Source organism: Pristis pectinata, chromosome 30 (genome assembly GCF_009764475.1).
Source record: "Pristis pectinata isolate sPriPec2 chromosome 30, sPriPec2.1.pri, whole genome shotgun sequence".
Taxonomy (NCBI): domain Eukaryota; kingdom Metazoa; phylum Chordata; class Chondrichthyes; order Rhinopristiformes; family Pristidae; genus Pristis; species Pristis pectinata.
This window is the reverse complement of record NC_067434.1, coordinates 13661660-13689545: the sequence shown is the minus strand read 5'-3', so window position 1 is coordinate 13689545 and position 27886 is coordinate 13661660. Positions and strand designations below refer to the sequence as shown.

Genomic DNA, 27886 nt, shown 5'->3' with positions numbered 1-27886 from the left:
GTGTAAAATCTGAGGGGAGTTGATGGGAATGTGGTGAGAATAAAATGGGATTAGAGTAAATGGGTGGTTGATGCCAGCACGGACTCTGAGGGCTGAATGGCCTGTTTCTGTGCTGTTTGACTACGATGGTATTTGATGTGATAAGCTGCTCCCACAAAACCAGAAGCAAGAAACTTCCAAACGCAACTAAACCCCACCCTTGACATTCAGAAACATTAAAAAAAACTCCAAAACTATTATAAATTAATCAAAGTATTAAAGAATTTCTAGTTATTTAAAAAACTTGAAATAAATGAAAACACTAATCTGCAAGGCACTGTCTGAGTGGGCGGTAGAGGCAGGTTGTCTCATAACGTTGAAGTACCTAGCTGGGCATTTGAATCGTTGAATGGAACGCTAAGAACCACGTGCTGGTAAATACCATTAATAGAGATGGGTACATGATGGTCAGCATAGAGCTGGTGGACCGAAAGGCCTGTTTCTGTGTTATATAACTCAATGGCTCTAAAGCAGAGAAACACTTAAAAGCTTTCAATCAAACTCAAACAATTAATAAGCATTCTAAAAATATGAACAACTTAGTTCCTTTTGGCCATTTTTAGGCGTGGAGCTCACTGTTCAAGCAGATTCCCATGCTTTGGTGCTGGGTAATTACTGTAACTTGGTGCTTCATCACCAAACCTCCTGGGGACTTGGTCGCAGAACTCCTGCTGAACAGCTGTTAATGAGTCAGAGAAATCCTGAACCTCTTGGCATGTACGTGAGGAGTCACTAGCATTCCCTTGCAAAACCCAGCCCGCACATGACAATAAAATGGCAGTTCAGCAACTTCTTAATCCAATGGTGCGGAACTCACAACCCATTGAAGTGGTTGAGGCTTTGGGAGTCACAGGCATTTGTATGGAAATGCCATTCAGCCCATTATTTACATGCCATCCAAAATTGCTATCTGCCTAATCCCAGTTTTTGATTCACATCTACAGAGGTTACAGCGCTTCCAGGTTCATTTTAAATCTGATGAAGGTTTCCACTCTAAACAACCCTCAAGCAGTGAAGTCCAGCACAACCCTCTCCTCCTGTCCCTTCCCAGTCACATTTGGGGTGAAATTCATTTACTCAATTCACCTCCAAACTTTCTACCCTAAACCTGTGGCTCCCTGTGAGTAACCTCTCTGTTAAGGTAAATATATCCCTTTTTGTACTATCTATAGCTCTTAGAATTTTATGGATCTGCCCTCATCAATTGCTACAAAGAACATATCTCTTGTTCATCAAAGGTAGAATTTTCCAGTCTTGGCAAGCAAGACAAATACTTGGAAGAATTCGTGATGAGTTGGATGAAGGTTGTGAGAAAGCTTGTCTTGAGCATTAACACTGGCTTGGAACGGTTGCTCTGCTGAAAAAATTACTTAAAAACTGGATTGAGTAGCACTGACAAAACAGTGCAAGGTGATGCAATTTTGATTTCACCTGGAATAAATCTATTTGTGATCATTTCCAGGTGAAATTGCAGCAATCGTGAAATTGCAGCAATCATGAAATTGGACTGTGTGTTTCCAGTCACGATCAGCACCAATGTGCCTGACCGTTACCCAGCTTCAGATGCACACTGAATGACATCAGTATTCATGTAAGGCTCATTTCTGAGCACCAGCCTCAACTGAACCAGGAGCACCTGGTGCTAGTTTGTCACTTCTTTTACTATTTAATAGACAAACTGCTGACATCGGCCACATCAGAACTAACTGCGGGCTGCTCGGACACATTCCAAACTCTACACAAAGCGTGCTTAAACTAACAGTGGCTGTTCTTTCCAGCATTTAGCTAGCTCGGTTCTCATTCAATGCCTCACCAGAACGTTGCTGGCAGCTCTATTACTGGAGGCATCTTTATGTCTATGCCTGGTCAAAAGCTTAAGGGCAGGAAGCAGATATGCCCGTCTGTAAAGAGCCGACTCCCAAAGAGTCTTCACACACACCACCTCCCTCCTACATGGACCTCTGCTGAACAATGTGTTTTGTAGGTTCAGCTTTTTCAAATCTACCATTGGAGATGTATGCGGCATTCTGTGGGAAGATCTTTGGAAACACTCCTGTGCTTGAACTGTTCTCTCTATGGAGGTCAAGGTCATACTGATACTGAATTTCCTTGCCACAGGATCTTTCCTAGCAGCTGCAGCAGATCTCTGTCACATTTCCCAAAGTGCTGCTCACCACAGCATGAGACAGGTCACCCAAGCTCTGTGTTCGTGGATAGATGAGTCGTACACTTTGATATCATTGAGGTGGAAGTGATATCTTGGCACTGGGGTTTGCCAGAATTGCTGGCTTCCCACGAGTGCAGGCATTCTTTGGCTGCACTTGTGCCAATGCGGGCTTCTTCTTATGAACAGGAGTGGCTTCCACTCCTTTGACGTGCAGGTGACTGTGGATCATGAATGCCACATTTCCAGGAAGCTCACAGGATTCTTTCATCCTGCAGGAGTCTGGACACTTTCGGCAGCTGAGGGATGGATCCTGGGGGAAGGGGCTACCCTATACTCCCCTGGCTCCTCGCATCACTGAGCTTGGCCAAGCACAGCAGTGTAGCACAGGTATAACAAGAGCCACTAAAGCACAGAGCAATATTATCAGTCTCCTCAAGGTGAGACGTTCTTGTGGGCATCATTCCGGGAGCGCCTGCTGTACATGCCAAGCAGATGCAGAGACTTCATTGTTACATGCTACGTGATCTGGCAAACTGTAGACAGCAGTTGTTACCACAATCTGTGCACTCCTTCAGTTCCGGCTTCCTCAGCATTCCTAGTTTTTATTGTTCCATTGTTGGCGGCTGTGTCTTCAGCTGTTCCGGGCCTAAGCTCTGGAATTCCCTCCCTAAACTTCTCTACCTCAGTCCCCCTCTCTCTTGCTTTCTTTTCACTTCTCTGAGTTACATAGAATATAGAACAGTAGAGCACAAGAACAGGCCCTTCAGCCCACAATACTGTGCCAAACACAATGTTGAATTAAACTAATTCTCTTCTGCCTGCACGTGATCCATATCCTTTTATTCCCTGCATATTCATGTGTCTTAAACACCACTGTCGTATTTGCTTCCACCACTCCCATCGGCAGTCCCTTCCAGGCACCTACCACTCTCTGTGTAAAAAAAAAAGTTGCCCTGCACATCTCCTTTAAGCTTTCCCCCTCTCACCTTAAATTCATGTCCTCAAACTTGACATTTCTACCCTGAGAAAAAATTCTGACTGTCTACGCTGTTTAGGCATGGTAGTGTAGTGGTTAGCGTAACGCTATTACAGTGCCAGCGACCCGGGTTCAATTCCGGCCGTTGTCTGTCAGGAGTTTGTACGTTCTCCCCATGTCTGTGTGGGTTTCCTCCGGGTGCTCCAGTTTCCTCCCACATTCCAAAGACTTACGGGTTAGGAAGTTGTGGGCATGCTATGTTGGCGCTGGAAATGTGGCGACACTTGTGGGCTGCCCCCAGAACACTCTACGCAAAAGATGCATTTCACTGTGTGTTTCGATGTACATGTGACGAATAAAGATAACTTATAATCTTATACACATCTATCAGGAAATTGTTGTTATATCTATGTGACTTCAGATCGATTTTTCTCTGTTAACACTACTATGACATCCTTGAGATTTTCTTTACATACATTTTTCTGTAAATGCAACTTGTTGATGGGGTAAAGGAGAAAATATTACTTTTCAATACATCCTGTCAAACTTTTTGTTTGATAAATTCCGTATTGATGGAGCTTTGAACTTGTGCCACAAATTTCTAAAGTTAGTGATTGCCTCTTATGTAGTAATTCGTTTTGAACACCAATAAAGATTAAGCAGCATGGTTGTGCTGTCTGTGTGGAGTTTGCAAGTTCTCCCTGTAACATAGAGTAATACAGCACAGAGATGGCTCTTTCCCTCTAACTCTGAACCAACCATCAAGCAGTCATTTACACAAATCTCATTTTATTCTCCCCACATTCCCATCAACTCCTCCCACTCACCTACAAGCTAAGGACTACAGTTAACCTATAGGTCTTTGGGATGTGGGAGGAAACCAGAGCCCCCACAGGCAACCCACACAGTCGCTGAAAGATTGTGCGAACTCCACACAGACAGCACCAAAGGTCAGGACTGAACCCAAGTGGTTGGAGCTGTGAAGGAGCAACTCTACTGGCTGTGCCACTGTGCCATCCTGCGACGGTGTGTGTTTCCCCCAGGTGCACCAGTTTCCCCAACACCACAAAAATGTCCTGGATGGTAGGTTAGTTGTTTACTGTATATTGTCCTTAGTGTAGGTGGGTGGGAGGAATAAGGTGGAGTTGATGGGCAGGTGAGGGAGGTCAGTTTATAGCCAAGTAAGTGAGGGACTGGGATTATTGTGATCGCTCTAGAAGCTGACAAAGTCAATGGGCTGAATGGCCTCCTCCTATGTTGTGAGAAATACGAAACTTAGTCATCTAATTCAGAATAAAAATAATAAAAAGCAACATAATTTGCCTTCACCAATAGTTAATGACAGCAAACAAGTAAATTCCCTTAAGAAGTGTTCAGTGCTCTCTATGCCTGACTCCTACATTTATTGTGCCAAGATTATTACCTGAAGTGGAATCTTGATTCACATTTCAGAGCCATAGCTGCACCACATCAAACAATCCAAAATGATGAGAATTTTTTGAAGGAAAAAAAGGAACAATATGACAACTTTAAAACAAATCTATTGAGGATTAAAGTGCTTTATGTTTATATATTTTCACATTTGATCTCACATTCACTATCTGTTTAACTGTTGGACATAGTATGACATGTTCCTTGAAATTTCTAAATAATGCCATTTTTATTAAACAAACCACCACATTAAATACTTCGGTGAATTTTGTTTGAAAGTAAATTCATGGAAAACCCATAATTTGGAGAGCTCAAGATCTATTTCTTTTTTAATTAGACACACGTGAAAATCTGTGCATATATTGTGCATATGTGTACAAACGTATGTGTACTGCTGCCTCATCAACTTTTCCATTATAAGAGTCTGTATTCACATTCATAATTTGGCGTGTTGTGGTTATGTCTTGCTACCAGCGGTGTTACTGTGTTGTACAGAGCAGCCCCTGCATTGTAAATTTCCCAACGGCTGAGAGATTTTCAAGGCAATATATAACAATGAGCCAGATCGCACTAATCCACATCTGCACCTCACTGTCCTTTAACTCTCTTTCAATAAACCAAGAAGCAGCAACACAGGAAACCTCATGCATGGAAATAAACATTTGAAAATTATCACAATGTTTTTTTTAAGAGGTGTCTTTAAATTTATTCATAAGTTGCATTTACTTCAACAACACATCTTGTCTTGAGAGCTTAATTGAAAATAAAGGACCAATTGAGGAAGAAATTCAGAATTTAAAAATATCTTTACAAAAACAATCAACATTCTGCATTATTTTTATTTTATAATGCATAGTTGCCCAAGAAGTATTGGATTTTTCAAAAAACGTGGGGCGTGGCATTGATGGGAATACTCAAATCCAGCATAAACGCAATGGGCTGAATGGCCTCCTATGTTGTAAAAAGTATGACAATATTGTTCAGATTCATGTTAACTAAATTAACTGCTGAATGCACAATTCTTATTTGTTTGCATATTGTGGGATTGTAAATTGGTGATGTGATCGAATACACTTTACAAATGAGCAGTGGCCAGATGCAAGTCTTTCTCTATATTTCAATTAAATGCCTGATTATATTCATTCTGTAGTTGCATTTCCTTAACTCCATAGAGCTTGATAACTATGGCCGTGCCTTTATAGGAACTGCTAAGAGTGGACATGTCAATGTGCCAGAAAAGGCAACGTCCTTTTAAAGATGATAGGAAAGTATTTTGTTTCTTTGATGTGTTATTTCCTGTTCAAATATACCATAAAGAATTGATTTATTTACAGTGTTTTTCACTCTCACGTCAGCTTAAGTCAAGTCTATAGCAATGTGACAACATAGTTTAACCATCTGGTTTTCTAGTTAGCCATCAAAAGCGGCATGATAAACCATTACTAATGAGGAACAGCTTGGGAATGAGTTACCCCCTCCCACGTTTTGCATTTAACAAATGACAAACAAATAACAGGACAACTGGTCTGCTTTTTCTCAGTAGCTTTATATGGAACGGATTTAAGTTGACTTCAAATATTGTGGTGTAGCAGGAGAGCAATGGTTAGACCGTGAGCCAGTCAGCTGCAGAAATCATTTGAGGAACGTGTCTGTTATATAACATGCCAATTAATGGACATAATTGGAAAAATTACTTTGACTTTTTAATCTTAGTTTACAATATCATATCTCTGTAAAGAACAGATAGAATTGGAATAGTATACTTATTAAAGTCAGCATTAAACGCAATTTCTACTCAATTTGTTAGAAATTTGAGAAGTTGTAGCAAACGGTTTTTTTTAACCAATATTGAATTTCACACATTCATTATGATGAGGATACAATGCTATAAACATAGCCCAGATCATGAAACCGTGCCTTAACTTAATCGTGATGTCACGTTGACGCCTGTCACCAATTTCACATCAATAGCTTTTGCACAATAAAGACCTACAAGCTTCAGTGATTGCTCATCTGGTTCAGTCCAGCCAAGCCTGAGGTTTGATTTCTCTCTGTGGCGCTGAGTTAACCCAAGCTCAACTGGAGTGATGACAAGATGGGTCAATTGGCTTTCGTACTCTGGGCTAGGCAGGGGAAGACGGCCAGCACTTCTATTTCTGATTAGAGCCCTACTCGTTGCAATATCGTGTTTCAGCCTCATGCCTTGCTTGAGAGGAGAAGGACTTGCATTTCTATAGCACCTTCCATCTCCCTTTTGGGATATGCTAAAGCATTTAACAGCCATTGAAGAACTTTTTGTCACTATTGCAGGAAACAATGATTGCCAACTTAGTCACAGCAAGCTCCCAGAAGCAGGAGTATGATAGCAGCCAAGTAATCTCTTTAGTGATATTTAATTGATGTTGGACAGGATGCCAGGGTTGAGTGTCATTCTCTTTGTTGGAATAGGATCATGTGATATTTTTCCATCTACCTGAGCAAATGGATAGGAACCCCGTTAATCACAACAATAACCGTTGTGATTTGTTGCCGTAGAACAACAAATTTCACAACAGATAAGTCAGTGATAATAAACCTGATTCTGATTCGTTGAGATCAATTTACAATTATGTGCTCAGGCCTCTGGAGATGGACTTAAAGCTGTAAATTTCTGATTCAGAAAGGGTGCTCCCCACTACCCATAGTAAGCACTGTCAGGTTCTGCTGGGTTGTTTTAGCTTTCTTCACACACCACACCATCTCCCACTCCCTGACCATGGGATCCACACCAAATAGTTTGCCAGCCAGACCGTGCACATTTGTGGCCACTTGTTTGAAGGAGTGAGTGTAGACTTAGCAATTCATCTGTCACGTTTTCTGCCAATAGCAATCTCCCCAACGCTGTTTTGAAAAGCTCTAAAAGAAATCGTGAAATTAATTAGCACCAGTTCCAAGACAATGCCAGCAGGCTCCCTCGTGTAACAGTACTCTATTTCAGAAACAGCTGGAGGTGGGTGTCGTATTTCTCCTGTTAATAGTACCTTTCCTCACAGCTCTGACCTCAGGAAGTAGCTCTGGCTCTTAAAGGGTCAGACCACAATGCAATCCCTTTCTTTCAGCTACTGGATAGTATTGGCAAGGAATGAGTGCATGCCACAATGATGGGTGGAGGGGTGGGGGTGGGTGGGGGAGTGGGTTGCAGAGTCGTCTCCAGGGAACAGAGGAACATGCACAGGCTATGGGAAAAAAACAGTGCATGTAGGAAACATCTTCTTTGTTCAATGGGTGCTTACCGTAGGAAGTTACCAGGAAAGAGTCTGTAAGGGCACTCCATGCCCTCTGGGAACACCTGCACTCTTGGGAGCCCCGCACTGCAGCCAGATGCCCCTTCCAAGCGTGAAGGAAAAAGTTGCATTTGTCAAGGGTCTAGGTTTGCCCACTTTGCTGGTAGAACTTTTCTGTAATACAGCAGAGAGCAACAAAGTGGCAGGCAATTCCCGGCCTGCGAGGATTCTGAGGCACAGTTTCACAGAGAGCCTTGACCCATACTTTGACTCTGAGAGCAGGACAGGCACTAGGGTTTGTTTGCCAGACAAATCTCAGAAACAAAAAGCACCAATTTTACATCATGATCAGCCAGTAGGACCAGTGATTGCAATTGGTTTGCAGCCTTTTGTTTTCTCCCTGTTTTTGTTTCTCCCTTAATAAAAATACTTCCATCTAGAAGCTAAAACTGTGCAGGCTCAGGCTTCAGCTCTGCTGTCTGCATATCTGAGGTTCACATGTTTGAATTAGCTCTATAGTTGGCCTTTTGTTCTTCCAAAGTTAGAACTGGACATTGGAGAAGTAGCAATAAATTTACATTGAACAGGACATTGAAATGAATGCGCTGATGGAGCTGACAGCAATTATCCACAGTGTGGTTATTGGTATGACAATTGCTGGGACAACTTCTCATTTTTTCACTCATCTTTGCTTATGGTTTAATTCAATTGAGTCGGGTGAATTTGCTAATGAGGATAATTGTTTAGAAAATCTTTCTTGAGAAGAAATATGATTACAATCAGGTTAAAAGAATATCGTAGTACCTTGCTTGTGCTCTAACGAATGCGAGTGATCAGTAAACAAAAGGCGATGGTTTGAATTAACTTTCTTTTCCCCAATTGTGTTTTCTTTCAATTTAGGGTCAACCAGGAGCAAGAGGGTTCCCAGGATATCCGGTGTGTTGACACTTGAGAGACTTTTCCTTTGGAAATCCACTTGTTCAGTAATATTTAACAGCTTGCTGATGATAACCAAATTACTTTGATTTATTTGTATAATTGAATGAATGAACGAACATTATGAAAGGAATTAATGGTACATTTAATTCCACCTTGATTTCCAAGTTCCTACATTGTACACGCTGCCTGTCGTAAAGTCGCACGGTTTGATTGTTACTTTCAAGTTGCCGTGAGCTCAGCTTGCTCACTATATTAAGGCTGTTCTCATAAGTTTTGGGTTTCATTCTAATGTATTCCATTGAGCATCTCTGCTAAAAGCTCAGCAGCAAATATCCTTACTTAACTGTCCTGTGAAGCTTGGAACATTTATACAGTGCAAATTAGTCTTGTCAAAAAGGCCGGATTACTAATGTAAATTAATTAATGCCAGTTCTTCATGATATAAGAGATGAATCAGAGCTACAGGCAGGAAGCTGAAAGTGACTGCAGATCTCATACACTGCAGCTACATCGCTCTACAGTGCACCAGACCACTGAGGCTTCCACCAAGAAGGTGGTTTTGCGGGACCTTTCCTGCACAGAAGCAAATTAAAAAACAAAACATACTTATAAAATGCTGGTGTATTCAAGTACATTTGGACATAATAGTTTAAATTGTCAAATTGATTTTTACTCATGAAAGAAACAAAGTTATTTTCACACGATGATTAGTCAGAGGTAAAGAGATGTGCTTTTCCCCTTCCTCAGAAATATCCCAAAGTGCTTGACGTGTGATGGCTTTATTTGATGCACAATCACTATTGTCATATCATCAGTCTCTGGTGCTTGGCAAATTACAATGAGTTGAATAACTAGTTTTCTATTTTTACTGATGGCGTTAAGGGAGGCTTGAGAAATCTGTTTCCGCTTTCTAAACTTATCCTTAATGGCTGAAATTTAAATCTGCAGTCTCAACAGATTTAAGAAAGCTCTCTATAAACATATCTAATAATACTTACTTGGATTGCTATGAACTGTGCAATCTTTCCTTCAATGAAAACTTGCAAATGTGATCCTGAAAATTTGGGTTGACAGACATCTTTTGTTCTGACTTATCACTACTACTGAGCAAAGTGTGAAGCAATAAGGTTTATGGAATACAGTTAGTTAAGAGTGATAATACTCTCAAAGATCAGTAATAACAAGCACAAGAATAATACATAATGAAATTAATTAGAAATTAAAATCAAAACTTTCCCCGAGTTCAATCAAAAATGAAGGAAGTTAATTGTTTCTCTGTTCCAATGTCCTGTGGTTGGGATTTCACTTATTCCTTCCCAAAGTTCAGATAAATAACACTCAGAGTTTTTGAATTCTGTGTTAGCAAAATGGTGAAGAACAAATCTCTGGCATTTTTCTGTTCCCTCATTTCATTTCAGTTCTGCATCAACCTGTGATTACTCTCCCATAGAGTATTTTGGGAATGTTGAGTTATAAGTATTAGGAAGTGATAGGAATATTGTGACTTTTGCCATGTTGTTGATTAGGAATCTAAGTGTTGCTTGCAGTACTGCTTTAATAATGAATAACTTGCTGCATAGAAGGCAGTATACAGTTTGTAAACCTTAACCACTTGAACTCAAGATATCAGTGAAACATGAAGCCTCCTGTGGGAATGAACTTGACTCACGATTCAGCCACACTCTGTAAAGCCAAAGTACATACATGCATCCAACAAACAGCCACAGAGTGTAAGCAAGGAAATTAGTAGGGAAGTAATGAGGTTTGGAATAGAATATCTTTCAAGGCTTAGGAAAGCTGAGACTATGACTTCAGCTTGAGTATAAAAATATTGTGTACACCTTGTTTCATTTGAACATAATCCATGTATTGGAGGATAGTCCAGACTTATTCCAAAGTGCCGTAATTGATTTTGATTTAGAATTATCCATGTGAAATTCAACAGCGTTTTAAATATTTGCTCCTGTGCTTTTAATTTACTCACACCTTCAGTCAACTATTAAATAGCCAGATGTTGAGTGCTGGAGCTTGCACCAAACTGGAAAAAAATACCTTTTAACAGTTAATATTGTCAGAAACGATTTACCATTTAACATATTGATTTCTTGCCAGCTGTGTTGTGTTCAATTTGCCAAGCTGCTTCCGTTTGTCTTTTTTCCTTTTGGTGAACATATTGAAACAATAAAACTGACCAGGTTTGAGCGTGCTTTACACACTTCACTACCAGCTGATGGGAGCCAGCTAAAAACTGCATCTTAACAAACTACTGGTGACTAAACAAGTCTGGGAAAGAGCATCTTCTCTGCTTCTGTGTTTGTGTACTAACTGCTGAGTTTTTCATTCAACTAATGGATTCATTGTCATGTTGATGTTTAAATGTCTTGGGGGGGGGGGGAATCAAATGCCTTGAATGTTATGTTCTGCAACAGTTTGTTCTTGTATTCGTATTCATCAGTGTTTAATTCATTTTGAAGGGCCCTATAGGGTTGGATGGTAAATCTGTAAGTATTGCATAACAATTTTCTACATATTATTATAAGATTACATCACAGATTCTATACATTCTCTACCAATATTTATGTGTGTGTTTGTGCCTCAATTATTTCCTTTGTCTTCACAACATATTCAATTACTTGGCCACATCAGAGAGTGCTAAGAGAGTAATTTTGGTCTTAGATCAAAGCAAATCAGGCAATAGCATTCACATCCTTATCTTTTTGTATTCCTTCACAAGATATGGACATCACTGACAAAGCCAGGATTTGTTGTCCATCCCTAATTGCCCCTGAGAGGGCATGCAGCTTCAATGTGGTCCAATCCTTGATCCTTGGATGATTTCCTACATATTGATAGATACAGTCATCTCCCAGGTTACTCTTGGTCAACTCCAGGAGATTTTATTTAATTCTGGGAGACTCCTAGCACCTAGGATTCTTTCAACTAACACTACAATCCTAGCACCCAACCTCATCTGGCAAAGCTGAAGCTGCATGTACAGGTAGTGAACCAGACAGGTTAACAGATTCAAGGGGGTTAGATCATCTGGTCAAATGCATCTTCTGGTGTAGTGATCCAGTTTCAATTGCATGAACATACTATACCTACTCCACAGGATGGGGGTATGAGGTGAGAGTAGGAGAATATATTGCAATGGAAGCTCACAAATGAAGCTAATGGCTAATTCCAATTGAAGACCTGGTTGGGAGCCCCTCCTATGTGCCCTGGACTGCTCTGTGCTTGGTAGACACTCAGGCTTCGATGCATTTTCAATTGTTTGGTTTATTGCATAACATATGTGATGAAAACTCCCAGAACAGATCAAAACCTCATGGAGTTTGAAATTCCATGGAGAACCACAGTGATAAATCCAGTTGGGATTTGCCTTCTTACTCAATCTCACACACTGACGGCATTTGAACTCTGAGGATCTGACTGATGTCCATTTCCATGCTGTAATATGTTCAAAATATGCTGTTGTTTTTGATCTGTGTGGTACTGCAATATGTAAGTACCGATTGTGTGAACATCTCACCTTTCAGCTTTGATGCATAAATTGGCGAGGTTGGAATTTCAAATACGTACTGATATCATGAAAAATCAGAATGGTAGCCAATCTGACATCTCTGAAGTTGAAACTGCCACCCTGTTGATTGCAATTAGAACTGTTTGGCTAATTAATTGCTAAATAGATAATTCTCCCTTTTTCATCTTTTAGTTAAAGGAATGATATTCTTCTGATAGAGGTTTTTATTTAAGTGATTGTTGAATTCATGAACAAAACCTTTATGTATTAGGGATACCACATAGAGAATACTCCAAGACCAATCAATGTCTGAACTAAGCAGAGCAAAGTAGCACATACGTGAACATAAACATGGGTTATATGTCATTTTTTGTACATTTCTTCGCCCAATTTCGCAATGTATGGAGGAAGGGAGTTGGAAAATTTAAATAAATTTGCTACAATTTATATCAGTGCCCTTGGAGCTTAATATTTTATTCTTGTCATTTCAGGGAAAAGCTGGACCTAAAGGTGACATGGTAAGTGTAACCAGAATCAAAACATGTTTCTTGAAAAATATTGCACTGGAAATGAGCATTCAGGTTCACTGAGCATGGGGCAGATAAAGACAGCTTCGTTTTTCTGTTCGGACTCTGTTAGGATTGTTCGATGTGCATTGTACACCCACAACAGATTTACAGGCATGGCTATGTTGATATGAAAAAAATATATGCATGCAAGTAGATACATGAATATTTTAGCGCATGTGTAAGCAATTAGACAATGTAGGCTACATTTTGCTAACCAACACTTGTGATCTGGCTTCAAGTTGCAGAGATAGAAATCACAAATTAAGCCCTGAAGGTGGTATGCAGTATGCAACAACGGAATTTTTGGTTGCTGTTCCATAGTACACACCAAAGTCCCTACTATTAATTCCCTGCCAGTTGAATTTTATAAGCAGCATTAGCAAAATGTTGAAATACTTATTGACAACTGTCACTATTAACAGACGTTTTGGAAAATGTTTCAAAGATTTTTGGAGTCTTTGAAACAGGAGTCTGTCTCTCATAATTTTTAAATGTAAAATTTTATATTCACCATTTCCTACCAAATATCGTTTTGGATTATAAATAACTCTTCAGAGTTTGCTGATTTTATTATTCACAACTTTCTGCACATTTGTGTGATAATCTTCTGCAACATTCTTAAAGCATCTTCTTATATCTTAAAGGGAGTAAACTTCACAATCCACAACATAGTTTATTCAAGTTCTAACTTGATTTTATTTTTGCACAGGGCTTACCTGGTCCAAAAGGTGAAAAGGTGAGCAAGTCTGCAATAAGGAAAAATATGTAATCTATTTAAAATGTTAAGACTATATAGCTTGTGAGATTTGTGTCAGAATTTTTGAAGAGGTAACTAAAATAATTGATGGGTGTTATTTATACACACTTCCAGAAGACATTATAAGAGAATGTAAGCTAAAGTAGAAACTCATGGAATTGAAAGCAGTTTATCGACTTGGTTAGGAACTTGGCTAAATGAGAAGAGAGGGAGAGTAGGGATAATGATTGGGTTCTGAAATTGGTAAGATGGAACGAGGATCTGGGGTTGCAATTATTCATCATAGTTCCAAGTGACTTTCATGATGGGATAGAAAGCCACCTATCCAATTTGTTGCTTGACACCAAGAAAGGTGGTGTTGTACAAAGCATAATGAAAGTATTAAATAACAAAGAGATGTTAAAAGATTATGCAATTGGGTAAATCTAACTGCACTTCCTCAGAGTCAATATAGTCTTCACCAGGGTATGGTGACCAGCACTATTCATAGTATCCCATGTGTTGTTCAAGCAGGGCTATCTGTGTCTGGAGCACATCCTCTATTCACCCGTATTCAGGCCTCTATATGAAAAAACGTGATTTCAGCATAGACAAATGTGACTTTGGACCTAAAAAAGGATAGAAAAGAGGAAAAGTAGAAAACTAGAAGGTGCGCGTATAATCCAAAAGAATAATTAGGACACACTTCTACATAGAGAGGGTGGTGGTTGGTGGGGGGGGGGGGGGGGGTGGTGGGGTGAGGGGGGGGGAGGGTGGCAATTTGCAACTGTCCCACAAACAGCACTTGAAGCTGGATAATTATTTTTTTTATTGTTGGTAATGTTGAGTATTATGAAATATAGGAAAAATATAAGTATAAGAAATTATATTGCAGACTAACCATGATCTCACTGAATGCTGAATCAGGATTGGGAGGGGTGGGGTTAATGACCTCCATCTGTTCTTTGTTGCAATGTTCTATGCTCCCTAATACCATCTAATTGTTTTATTGCTTTCCAAAGGGAGACTCTGGTCATAAAGGAGAAAAGGTAAGTTGCAATTCTAAATTAAACACATAATAAAGAATAAAGTTTTTTAATTTAGAAAGGGGACCAATGCATTGGTTAATGGGCTAAAATGATAGGTTCTACAGACCATAATTCAAACTATAAAGGACATGATGAGAGCGTATAGGAACAAATGATGTCACCAGCTCAGTCACTTTTGAGTGTAACAATAATTCAGAATTGATAATGAATGAGAGACTGGGGTTGCAGTGCAGACATGGCCGCATGTATTTCTACATTGTGCAGAGAAACAGTCAAGCTATTGTGTATATTTTTTAAGTTCCCAATCTATGCCTCTAAATTGTTGCTACACACTCCAAACTAGGTGGACCCTTATCTCCTTGCATCTGGCAATTCCTCTGCTCCATTGCCAATAGCTGGTGTCTGTACTGCAAGCTGCACAGATTACATTAAAGTGGTGTTAAGTGAAAGCTCGCTTTAATTCACTGCATTTGTTCTTTAAAGTAACAATTTTCTTTTGTTCCATTTTTGGTGTATCCAAAGGTTTGATTTATAACATCTGTTCCCTTTACAAGACTTCAGCTTTGTAAATCCAGGCAGTTTTTAAAAACAGGATGACTCTTTGAAAACCATTCCTTGCAGAAGTTTGTGCTCAGGAAGAAGTCTTCCTTCATTTAAACTACAGCATTGCTGATATATTGAGCCAAGAGAAGTGATGCATTAAACATGACTTTAATGCATCATTCACATTAAACGTCTGGTGAATTTTGTAGGCAAATCCCAGTAGTGTCAGTGAGACATATGGCCAGTTCAAATGTTTTTGGTGATGTTGACTGCTGGATAACCAAAGGTGAACCTGGTAACCAAGCGAAGGAAGGAAGAAGTACATTACATGAGTTCCTTTCATAACCTCAGGACATCTCAAAATAGTCAATCAAGTACTTTAAAAGTGTTGTGAAATTTATTGGAAGAGGAATTGAATGCAAAATTAATCCGACTCCTGAGGTCGAATCCACTTTGTGGGATAGCTGCAGCAAATAGACCTCAAATTTAGTCAGACCTGTGGGACCTCATATAGTTCGAGTGACCATGGAATGGTGTGAGCAGGATACTGGATCAAGCACAATTTATCCATTTTACCAATCCAGCACTGAAAATGAGGAGCAGCATTGACTGCATTGTATTCAAACATTACCTGGTCCTGGTTGATAAGATTATTCCTGACCTTTGGCACACCATGGCTGCAAAATTATTTCCTGAAAAGACTTTAAGAAAATATTTTAAAGTCACAATTCTGCTGCAGTATTGGAAACTGATCAAAATTGCAACTCAGGCAGTATTTGAAGTGTGCAGTGTCTGACAATCATGTTCAATATTTATCAGTGAATCTCAAATAGCTATCTGGAGGATTATACTGTGTGAATCATCAAAGATTTTGCACTGGGATACACAGAACACAGAGACAAGCTGACTTCGGTCTGGTTTCTGTGTGAATTGCAAGTTCACTGGTTCAAAGTTCATTCCCCAGCTTTAGTAGTGCCATGCAGATATATTGAAATGAATGCTTAATTACAGGGATTGAACAGCTTGACCTTGAAGCCTAATTTGAATGTGCTGTGTAGCTCTTGAGGGCACCAGTTTTAGTTTTATTTTGTTTGTGTGTATTTATAATGTCGGCTCAGTATTGCTGTTCTAATATTATTTATTTTTGCTTTTTATTCGGAGGCTGGTACAGCTGCCCAACAGATCAAATTTCCCTTAAACATGATGAATAAAGTAGTCAATTACTGCCTGCTAAGTTACTAAAAAGAAGACTGAGTGAAGGGTTTTATAAGAGTAGGAACAGATGGAAAAGAATGACACTAGGGGAGAATAAATGTTCTTCCAAGAACTACTGCTGAAGGATCAAAGGGAGTGAGAGAAAGTAGAGAAAGATGTGAGGTCAGTGTTATGCGTTGCAGGAATCTTGAATTGATGGGAAAGGGGAAGGGAAGGATCAGCTGAATAGATGGCTGCACTCTCAATGGCAAAGAACAACCCACTCTTAACATTAAGGGAAGGTTTGCTTACACATTTCTTCAGGCAGCACTGTGTGTAACAATACCCGAAACAAGATTTGATGCCTTTTGTTGTGTTTCTGGATTTTGAGGATGCTGATCTGTTTTGCTTCTCTGTATACTAAAGCACATTTTCACTCAATGATCTGTACGGACATCAAGAAGGTATAACAGCCAATTAGATCATCTAACCTTCCTCACGAGAGATGACGCATATTATCTTGCTTCTATTTTATTTGACACCACCTCGCAACATAATCAGGGCAGGCCCAAGCATGACCTATAGTAGCGTGCAGATTCACAACACAACTCCATTGCTCCACTAGAGCATTAAAAGATGCTGCGTAGAGTTTTGTTCACCACCTTCAGTGCACCGATCATCCAAAAGACGAGAAAATAAAACTTAACATGAATCGATATTTTGTACACTTCAAGAATTTTACACAATCTGAATGAATGTAATTTTTCTGCGCTCTGCGCTGGCATTAATATGTATTTACATGAGCTTCATTACGTTACTTGAAAGTCTACTCTGCACTGAAAATTACTTGAGGTTTTGCTGCTTGCCTTTGCTTATGATTAAGTTTCCAACATAGTTGTTCCAGGTCACTGTCAATATTTTGCGTTATTCTAAATATAAAGCAATAAAAATAAATACATCCACCACAAGATATGTTTATGATCTTAATTCTTAAGTTTCATTCTGTATAACCATCATGATGCATAATAGAACTTTGTGACCTAGCAAGGTAGCATTTGGATATGGCTCACTGTTTATCTTTGCACAGGGTCTACATGGTCCAAAAGGTGACAAGGTAAGCTTGCAATGTTATGTTAAATGTTCCATTTTTTAACTATTTGTTTGCAAATCTGGGATCAACTATAAAGTTGACTGTGAACATAAGCGAGGATGTAGAAACCTTGGGAGGGTGGGGGAACAGTAAATGATCAGCCAATGTTATAAGTACTTCAATAGAAAGACAAGCTTGCTTCCCTCCCAAATTATATGCCACTCTGAAACTGTTCCCATTGTTTAAAATATTCAGTTGCCTTAGGTTAATCTTTCAGTAGTAAGCTTTCATGAACCACAGCCTGTGGTAAAGAAACATCACCCATGGCTCCATACCAACAGCAAAGCATTGTCCATCTGTCATTTCTATTCTATTATGTAAGACTTCCAGACATGAGCCTTAATGAAATGCTGTCATATTCACTGGAAACAGAGTAAGAAATTTAATCTACGTGTTTTATAGATCTATGTCTGTAGTAGAAGTTTTAGTTGTCGGTGTCACTATTACAGTAGAATTTTCTCAGAGCAACACCGCCGAAGATGTTCTGGACACATATGTTTTACAAACACTGGATATCTGGCAACAGGTTGTATTCAACCTGGAGTTCCCAGTAATTCATAACATTTTCTGTGACCATGGGATTGGAGCGAGTACCACTTTACAAAGGACCAATCTCATTCCCATTCACCCCAACGTCCCAAGAGCAGCAGCCCCCCCCCCAACACACACACACACACACACACACACACACACACACACACACACACACACACACACACACTGTGGTCTCACGGTCAGCTAAATGTTACTATTTCCAGATGGGGTAGGTGAAGTGCCTGCATATCTAATTTGCAAACTTAACAATTTTTGATAATTGATACTTTTTACATTTAGTAATGATTCAAAATTTATTCTGATTTGCATCTGTTAAATAAACAATTTTAATGTTTTTTTTGTAGTTTGACATGTTAAACCCATTTTCCACCTACCCAAAAAATGGGTTTCATCTACCCAGACCCAGTGCAGCTGGGCAAGGACCATCTGAGTCCATCATCACTCTGATAGGTCCTATCATTAAAAATAATGGTAGTGTCACAGACCTCTGCAAGAGGCACTGACAGAACTGGTGTAAGTGAGTGGTGATGGTTGCCAGAGACTCAGTGGGCTGAGGGGCCTGTTTCTGTGCTTTCACTACTGATCATAAAAGTGTTTTTATATAGTGACTCGTGATATTAAGTGGTATATAGTGGAGAGTGTTGATAAAAGGTTAAAGTTTGAGATTAGAAGATGATGAAACTTCACTCTAGCATCTATGGAGCAAAAATACCAGTGTCAATCAATTGAGCTGAAAGACCTATTTCTGTATTACTGTAATACTTCGTAACATTTTGTAACTTCTTCAGTGCTGTAGAGGTACAATATAAATGAAGTATTGACATTGAAAATCTGATTACTCTTCCATTTTCTAGGGTCAACGTGGAGATTCGGCACTCACGGTAAGTATTCTGTCTTTAAAGGTCTGTTTTCATAATCATTCTGGGTATAAAACAGCATTCATATTCAGGTTTTATATGAGATTTCCTCACTCTACCAAGGTGGGTGGGAGTGGGAGTTAAAGTCCTAAAACATGGTTATACTTTTCATGTTTCATTTTTAACAGTTCAAGGATATAATTAATGGTGTTTCATTCCATCCACTTTCCTCGGTTTAGAGTTATCCTGGTTAAATTTCTCAATAATTCAGTCCAGCTCACTTTTGGTATCGAGATGCCAGTTTTAGTGAGGAAATTAACTGTTCTTCACACTAACTGTTTTCAGTTTTAAGCTATGAAAACTGCAGGCTAACAAATTATTTTAGAAAAATCAGGCCGGAGCCCTTAATACTGGTTACCTTTGGATATTAGCCTCCCACTGGTGATCATGTCCACAACAGGGATCTCCAGACTCAGCCATTTAACATTGTTGCCCATATACCAAAACATTAAGCAGAGTCTGCTGCACATTTCAACAAGGTTGCAAGTAAAACCTCTTTGTGCGCCTGCTGATTTTCAATTTCTCTAAAATAATTAAATTAAATTGAATATATTTATTCCCTGTGTAATCACCCAGTAGAAAACATCTGTAGTTGTTGTGGTTTCTGGAAGATGACCCTGTGATGACTCATTGCTTTCCTGGGGCAGGTCTCTGGTCAAATATTTACATTGGAATACATGTTCCTGCATATTTTATCATTAGATCGGGACACTTGAGGATAAGTTATTCTCTTTTCCACAGTACACCATGGAAAATAATGACTATTTTTGCAGAGTTATAATTTATCAACATTCCATTTACAATTCAAAGTAGAAAAATACAGCCCTGATGTTGGGTATTGTTTTTCTTTTACTGTCTCACAACCTGTACTATTATTTTCCTACCCCACCAATTTTTGCTAATTTCACATCTGCAGCTTGTTAAACCAGAGTATAAAATAACCTGGGTGCAGGTAATCTGCCTGGTAGCTGTATGTCTATTGACTTTAATTTGTTTAATCACCCTTATGGGAGCTGAATAAAACCTAAATTCATATCTAACCTAATGCCAGGCAGCCATATTCATCTGTGGCAGAGAAGAGGCTCAGTTCTCTTTCCAATCAGGCTGAGAAAGGTTCTGTTTATCATTAATCCACAGCTTCACATAATCATTTCACCTTATCATTAGTTGATGAGGAATGCTGCATTGGGATTATAACTGGGTGCTTAGAACTGAAGCAACTTTGAGGCTGTATGAGAACTGGTCTCTATACTACAATTACAAATTCTGCAAAGAGTTCTTAGGGTTGTTAACAAGACAGCAATACCAAACTTGCAACAATGTTTGATTTTTTTCCTTTTTTATTTAACTAATTACTATTATTGGAAACCTCGTTTATTGTTACTGGTAATATTTTTACTCAGTTTTCACAAAACATTTATTGCAAGGTTTCAACTAAAGTGACATAGGTAAAAGTGTTACCAGAACTTCTAAACATTTGTATCTATTGTGATTGAGTATTCTATCTATTAGAACAGTGCCCCCATTATTCAAAAAATGAGCTATTTAAGGCTCAACTCAGTTCTAGTAGGCAAACTGAAAACACCAGTCTCTTCAGAAAGCTACATCATGGATTGGTTGATAGCCAAAAGAATTGTATCACATCTCATGATCCTGCACAGACCCATTACTAGGACATGTAGAAAGTAGTCTAAATTAACCCCAGACTGCAAGTCCCTGGCATGTCTGGTTGCTTTGATAACAAGGATTGTAGAACTTCTGTTCACAGGGATAGTTTGTTGTTTTTTTTATTTCAAGGCAGTTTAAAGCAGTTAAAAGTGGATTTGCCTGTTGCTTATTTCTTGTGGAATGATTTACAATCATGCTTTTGTTCTACAGTGTCTCAGAATGGTGTCCATTGAAGGCCTTAATTCTGACTGCTATTGCATGGTTGATGCAATGAGAAAGACATGTCATTTAAATACTTATTCACAGAACATAGGAACATAAGAGAACAGGAAATGGAAGCAGAGGTGGGCCATTTGCCCGCTTGTGTCTGCTCTACCATTTGATAAGAACTTAGTTACGCTTTAAGCACTAACCCAATATCCCATAACACCTTGAATACCTAAAATTCGATTGTTTTCTGCCTTAAACATACGCAGTGATTGAATATCCACAGCCATTCTCTGGGTGAAGAAAGTTCTCCTCATCTCTGTCAGGAATGGCTGACCCCTAACTTTGAGACTGTGACCTCTGGTTTCAGATACCCCAGTGAGCAGAAACATCAACCCACATCCTCATTGTCAAATCACTTAGGAATTTTGTACACTTCAATGAGATCACCTCTCATCCTTCTAAACTCCAGAGAGTACAGGTCCAGTCTGCTTAATCTCAACACATACGACAAACCCACCAACCCAGGAATCAATATGGTTTAGAAACCATGTTTCAAACTTGCTGTTGCACAACTAAATGGATTTTCAGAATTCGTATTCTAATAATTATTGCTTCATGGACTGAGACAGGAGTCAACTTCTTAGCAACCTCTTTGTGAGAGTGGACACATATTTCTCACTGTGTTCTGTCCATGCACATAGATGGTAAAGTATTGGTAGCATGCTTCTGAATAACTGATATTTGTTATGGGTGTGTTTGGCATCATTTATAAAAGTCTTGGTTCAATCACTTTCCAGGCTATTCACAAAAACTACTTCAGTTTAACACCTCCCTTCATATCCTCTTCAGAGTAATACAAGGAAGAGATCAATAGATTTTTAGATTGAGGGAATTAAGGCATATGAGATTAGTGCAGGAAGATGGCATTGGGGTAAAATATCTCACTAATTCTAAACAAACAGAATCCATCCTGTTGTCCTCAGTTTACCAATACAATCAATAAATGCAGAATTGAACCTCTTCTAATTTTTTTGGGAACGAGAGTTGGAATAACCTCATTTTATCAAGTTTAGGAGATTTCCTGTATTAAAAAATATGTATAAATGTTGCCTTTGTAATAGTCGCTGGAGGGGCAAGTGCTTAAACTCTACCACAGCTTCATATCTTCAACTTTGTGATCATGAACTCTCCCACATTCAAAGAACATTATATCAATTTCCTTCCCTATCTGTGTCACAATTCGAAACATTCCTTTGTGACGATCTTCCTTAAATTCCTGTATCTCACACATTGTTCACTGTATTTTTCTTTCCTGTTAAAGTTTTTTTACTGCATTTCAGTCAAAACATTTTGGTTGGCTTCATTTTTTGTAATTAGGGTGGGGAATAGGTTACGTGTTCTCTCAAGTTGATGATTTGATTGGTTTGTACTGTTTACATCTCAAAGCCCTAGGAAATGTTGTTCCCTGACAGTAATTGGTTTGCAAGAGTGGTCCATACCTCCCATTGTGTTTGGTCATAGAGTTATACAGCACAGAAACAGGCCCTTTGGCCCAACTGCGTCATGCCATCCAAGATGCCCCATCCAAGCTAGTCCCATTTGCTGGCATTTGGCCCATAACCTTCTAAACCTTTCCAATCCATGTAGCTGCCCAACTGTCTTCTAAAAGTTGTATTCTACCTGCCTCAATCACTTCTTCTGGCAACTCATTCCACATACATACCACCCTTTGTGTAAAAAGAAAGGTAGTCCCTCAAGTTCCTCTTAAATCGTTCCCCTCGCACCTTAAACCTATGCCCTCTAGTCCTTGATTCCCCAACCCTGGGGAAAAGACTGTGTGCGCATTCACTCTATCTATGCCCCTCATGATTTTATACACCTCTGTAAGATCACCTCTAAGTCTCCTAAGCTCCATGGAATAAAGTCCTAGCCTGTCCAACCTCTCCCTATAACTCAGTCCCTCAAGTCCTGGCAACATCCTTCTAAATATTTTCTGTACTCTTTCCAGTTTAATAACATCTTTCCTATAGCAGGGTGACCAACATCCATGGTCCATTAACATAAATGGCATAGCACTGGAAGCATGCATCTGACTATCTGATTTTTGTTATGGGTAGGTATGGCATATGGATAGGAGTACAAAATCACATTTATAAATGTCTTGGTCAATCACTTCCAGCTCCTTCAATGTTGCATTTCTGCCCTCTTGCAAGGAAACCAGCCTTGGGTGTTTGAAGGACTGTTTACTCTGTCTCTGACACAAACTCCCATCAACCATTAAAAAGAACATTACAAAAAAAAACCCTGGTGGCATTGAGGGGAATTCACCAACTTTTTTTTAAAGAAGTGCCTGCATTAAAGTGAAAGGTACCTTTCACTTCTCTTTCAGAATGCCCCAAAGTACATTTCATTCCATCTTATATTGGCTTAACTTTATTCTCATAACAAGGCAGAAAGAGGCCATTTGGCCGATCGAGCCCATGCTGACTCCCAGGGCATTCATTCCATCAATCTCATTCTGCCCTCCTTATTTTCCCTGTACCCCTACAACTTACTGTCCCTCATACATGCCCATCAACTGCCCTTTGATCTTTTTTGTCATTAAACCACACTGAGGGGTAATTTATAGTCACTAAATAAACTTAACAGCATGCCTTTGGGATGTGGGAGGAAACTGGTGCATGAGGTACTTTTAAAAATTGTAATGTAAAAATGGGGAAGCCAATTTACACATAAGAAGCTCCCACAACGTGATCTTTTTTATGAGGTGAGGGATAAAAAAATGGCCTGGACATTATTCTTCAAAATAGGTCCTTTTATACCAACTAAGAGGACAGATGAGTAACATCTCGTCTGAAAGAACTCACCACTGACAGTGCAGTTCTCCTTTAGTACTTCAATGGATTGTAAATGTTTGTGCTTAAGACTGTCGAATGGGACCTCAACCCATAACTTGACTCAGAGGCAAGAGAATTACCGACCTAGCCACACTCATTGAACAGTTGAAGAGGTATGATTCTGTCTGTGCCTGGATAGAATCACTTAGTTTCTATGTTGCATTCTGTAGGAGTTCCCTGGGACTTCACTAGCAGCACTGCGGCTAAATCAGATCCTGACTGTGAAGGTTTGTGAGTGCTTTCACTGTCATAATGGTCCGTCTTACAACAGAGTGACTTGTGTTCCGAGGAAACAGCTCAAAATTGGTTTTGTAACAAGCAAATTTGTAAAACAATTCAAATAAAAATCTCTATTCCCAATCCAAATTGAATATTAACATATAATACTTGTCTATAATATTACACATTATACTTGCCAAGAATATTTATGTGGTCTCATTGACGACCAATTATATACAGACTATTGTTTTCTCTACGTTAATTGGTAGGTGTTGCCAACTCTGGTTTTGACATACTCTTGGAGGTTTCATTACATGGACACCTGCTTCCAACTACACTGCCCCTATGTTCCCACCATCAGTTGCCCTCCACACCCATCTTATCAGTGATTCACTTTCCCAAGGACATTGGGAAAGGAAAACAGCTTTCCACTGCTTAATTGGATGATTTTTGACTAATAGTTAGCCAGTATTCCCAGCTCCTATTCTATAACCATTAAGAGTATCCAATTTTCTGAAGAAATAATTATATTTTTACACCCCAGTGTGAAATAGTCCCTCATATTCTTCCTGAGATTTTACTCCTGGCTGCATCTAGGAGATTAATCTGAAATCTCTGGAAATTTCTGGACAATCCTAGAGATTTGGCAACCCTATTAATCAGTGAGGTTCAGATTTAATTTGCAGAATTCCTTGTTTAATAATGGCAGGTGACCTTTTCCAGAAAAAAACACCTTGTTCACTTTGTTATAAGACTGGATCCAAATTCTCTTTATTAAAGCCAGCAACGAATACTGAGGGCAGTCCTTTGGTGAAAAAAAATTGTTTTACTGCTTTAATTTTTTTAGTTTGTGTTTCCGGTAATATTTGGCAAATAATGAAAGGTTTTAGATTTATTTTCCTTTCACCAACTGCACACCCACATACAAATATTTCTGTTGCTGGCTTTCACTCTGTGACCGAGCTCTGCTGCTTTTCTCAACATTCTTGTCTTTTTCCCTCCTCCCTTCTCCATTCACCCCCTTTCCCTCCAAACCAAACATACCACCTCTTGACCTTTGGCTTTGTACTGACCTGTGAACTCTGGCTAACGCCTGTTCAGTTTACACCACCTCAACTGAAAATACTACCACCTGCTGACCAGTTCATCAGACGCCTCTATCTCAAGGTAAATGCCTTTTCTGTGGCTAGGCACCACTTTGTTCTTCTCTGCAGTCCTTCCTCCATCCCTTTCTAATAACCCATTCTTTGGTCATGCAGTATGCTTATTGGCTGCTCTTCATAATATTAATTACTTACTCTTTGAATTGACAAAGCAAGCTGGTTGTTAGAAGTGGCACTGTTTGTCTTCATGCATTTTAATGGTGTTTGATTCAATCTCAGGGTGAACAAGGACAAGCCAACTGCTCCCCAGGACCACCTGGACCTCCAGGCCCTAAAGGACCTCCAGGGGATTCAGGAAAGCCAGGGGCTAATGGTATACCAGTAAGTTTTGGCTTTGACTGTTTCTCTCTCCTTCAGACCTCTGGAAGTGTTGATGTTCGGCAGGTGCAGAAATAACAAAGGAATTAAAAATTAAACTTCTTTACACTCGCTCCTGTTCACATTGTCCCACTGCCTAAGCCCAGGATTTTATGAGGCTTTGCAAACAATGTGATGATTATTTCAGCAGTGTTGAAGAGTGCTCAGTGTGCTAATTACAGAGCAGATACAATGGTTCACAGTAGCTGACAGAAGTGAATTACCTGAGTTACAATTTCACACTGTCCACATTTGATGGGGAATATGTAGACAACAAAATACAGAATAGGGGGATATGCATTTGTCCTTAAGTGGTTTTGTTCTAACAGAATGTCATTTGATGACACTGGGAGTTTGTTATTGAGCCTTGCTCCTGGAGAGACACTGATAGATGGAAGCTTAAAAAGTTTCCTTGAAATTCCTGACTGCATTCTTTCTGTTGTAAAATACATTTTATTTTTTCAATTTTATTTACAGCGTGGTAACAGGCCCTTCTGGCCCAACGAGTCTGCGCCGCCCATTTTAAACCCAGTTAACCTACCTGTACATCTTTGCAATGTGGGAGGAAACCGGAGCACCCGGACGAAACCCACGCAGACACGGGAGAACGTACAAACTCCTTACAGACAGCGACGGGAGTCGAACCCCAATCGCTGGCGCTGTAATAGCGTCGCACTAACCACTACGCTACTGTGCTGCCCCAGAATTGAATAGATGATTCAATTGCTCCAATAAATCAGGGCAGAGAGTTTTCAGATGTGTGATAGCACTTGTTCAATTAGTTTTCCACAACCAAATTTGTAGGGCCGAGAAATTGAAGAAATTGACTGTTTTTTAATGAGTCATTGGATTTTATCCATCACTGACCACAGCGGTTTCAACTTGTATTGTAACGCCAGATAGGTTAGCACTGTTTCCAGGTTACAATTGGAGAGATTGTGGAGTTGCTTGCTCTAGGTTTCTCACGTCTGACTCCAGTCCTTTTCAGACTGGGATTGACCATTGCCGGCTAGGCTGCTGCTTCTGTGTATCAGTCCCTGAAGCTTCTGCTTAACCTCCTGAACTTTGCATTTGAACTCGATATTAGGACAGGCACCCCTGCCCCTGACCTACGCTGGTGTTCACTGACCTACGCTGGTGTTCACTGACCTACGCTGGTGTTCACTGACCTACGTTGGCTCTGGTCTAGTAGTACCTCAACTAACAAATTCTTATTTTAAAATCCCCACTGAGCTTCAACTCTCCCCAACCCTGTACTGTGATCCGCAATCCTACAGGTCTCCGCATCCACCAGCTCTAGCTTCATGTCTATCTGCCATTTTAATCATCAATCACTGATTCCTCTCTCAAGCCTTGAAATCTCTTTCAGCCTGTTGATTGCTCTCTCATCTCCTTTAATTATACCAACTTGGATTAAGATCATCCTTCCCATCATCTCTTCTAAAGTACTTTCCCCTCTATATTTCCATACGACATAGTAGGAGGTGCACGGGGTATGCTAGCTCACAGAGCAATCCTAATTCCGCAATAATTTTCCCTATAACCTATTCTCCCCACATTCCATCAAACCCCACCCAACCCTCATCTACACTGGGGGCAATTTCCCCGTGGCCAATGAACTTGCCAAACCACACACCTTTGGGATGTGGGAGAAACCGGAGCACCTGGAGGAAGGCTACACAGTCACAGGGAGAAGGTGCAAACTCCACACTGGCAGCACTCTGGGTCATTGCAGCTGTGAGCGAGCAGCTCTTCTAGCTGTGCCACTGTAGTACTTTGGAGTACTTATCTACATTAAAGGTAATATATAAGTACAAACACAATTCTTCATACTAGAGTGAGAAAGCAGGAGAGTGACAATGAGGGAGCAGGATGGTCAACAGGAGAAAATCCATATCATGGAGCACAATCATGGAGTGGTGAAAGCCTTTGTCCATGTGACGGTAAAATCAGACAGTTCGTGCCTGTATTTTCACCACACAGCAATCACATGAAACAAACATTCTGGGCATAAATAAAAGCAGAGCTTCTCTTTCCAGGGGAAACCTGGAGAACCTGGGAAACCTGGAGATCCTGGACAACCTGGAAGAGATGGAATTAAGGTAGGTAGGAAACAAACTGTTTATGGATTTTGTATATACTCTCCTTTCAATCAGTTCTTCAGCCATTGTGATCCTCCCTTCGTGGCAACCTACCAGACTTTGGCACAGGCCTGTCTGCACAGCCCTGCCTCATTGGATGTTTTGGGGATGAGCAATTTGGACAACTCATTCTTGTGCCTTTTTCAACACAATTAGGCAATTAAACAGAGTAGCATATAC

At 39.7% G+C, this 27886-nt stretch overlaps 1 protein-coding gene across 1 annotated transcript in view; it reads left to right on the top strand.

The window, feature by feature from the left end:
- Nucleotides 1-27886, top strand: part of col13a1 (collagen, type XIII, alpha 1) — a 105753-nt gene that overhangs the window by 15986 nt on the left and 61881 nt on the right. Inside the window, exons 5-14 of the mRNA XM_052041516.1 lie at nt 8777-8812; nt 11290-11316; nt 12830-12856; nt 13617-13643; nt 14666-14692; nt 17517-17543; nt 18989-19015; nt 23997-24053; nt 25428-25529; nt 27605-27667. Coding sequence (XP_051897476.1) covers nt 8777-8812; nt 11290-11316; nt 12830-12856; nt 13617-13643; nt 14666-14692; nt 17517-17543; nt 18989-19015; nt 23997-24053; nt 25428-25529; nt 27605-27667 — 420 coding nt within the window. The remainder of the gene's footprint in view (nt 1-8776; nt 8813-11289; nt 11317-12829; nt 12857-13616; nt 13644-14665; nt 14693-17516; nt 17544-18988; nt 19016-23996; nt 24054-25427; nt 25530-27604; nt 27668-27886) is intronic.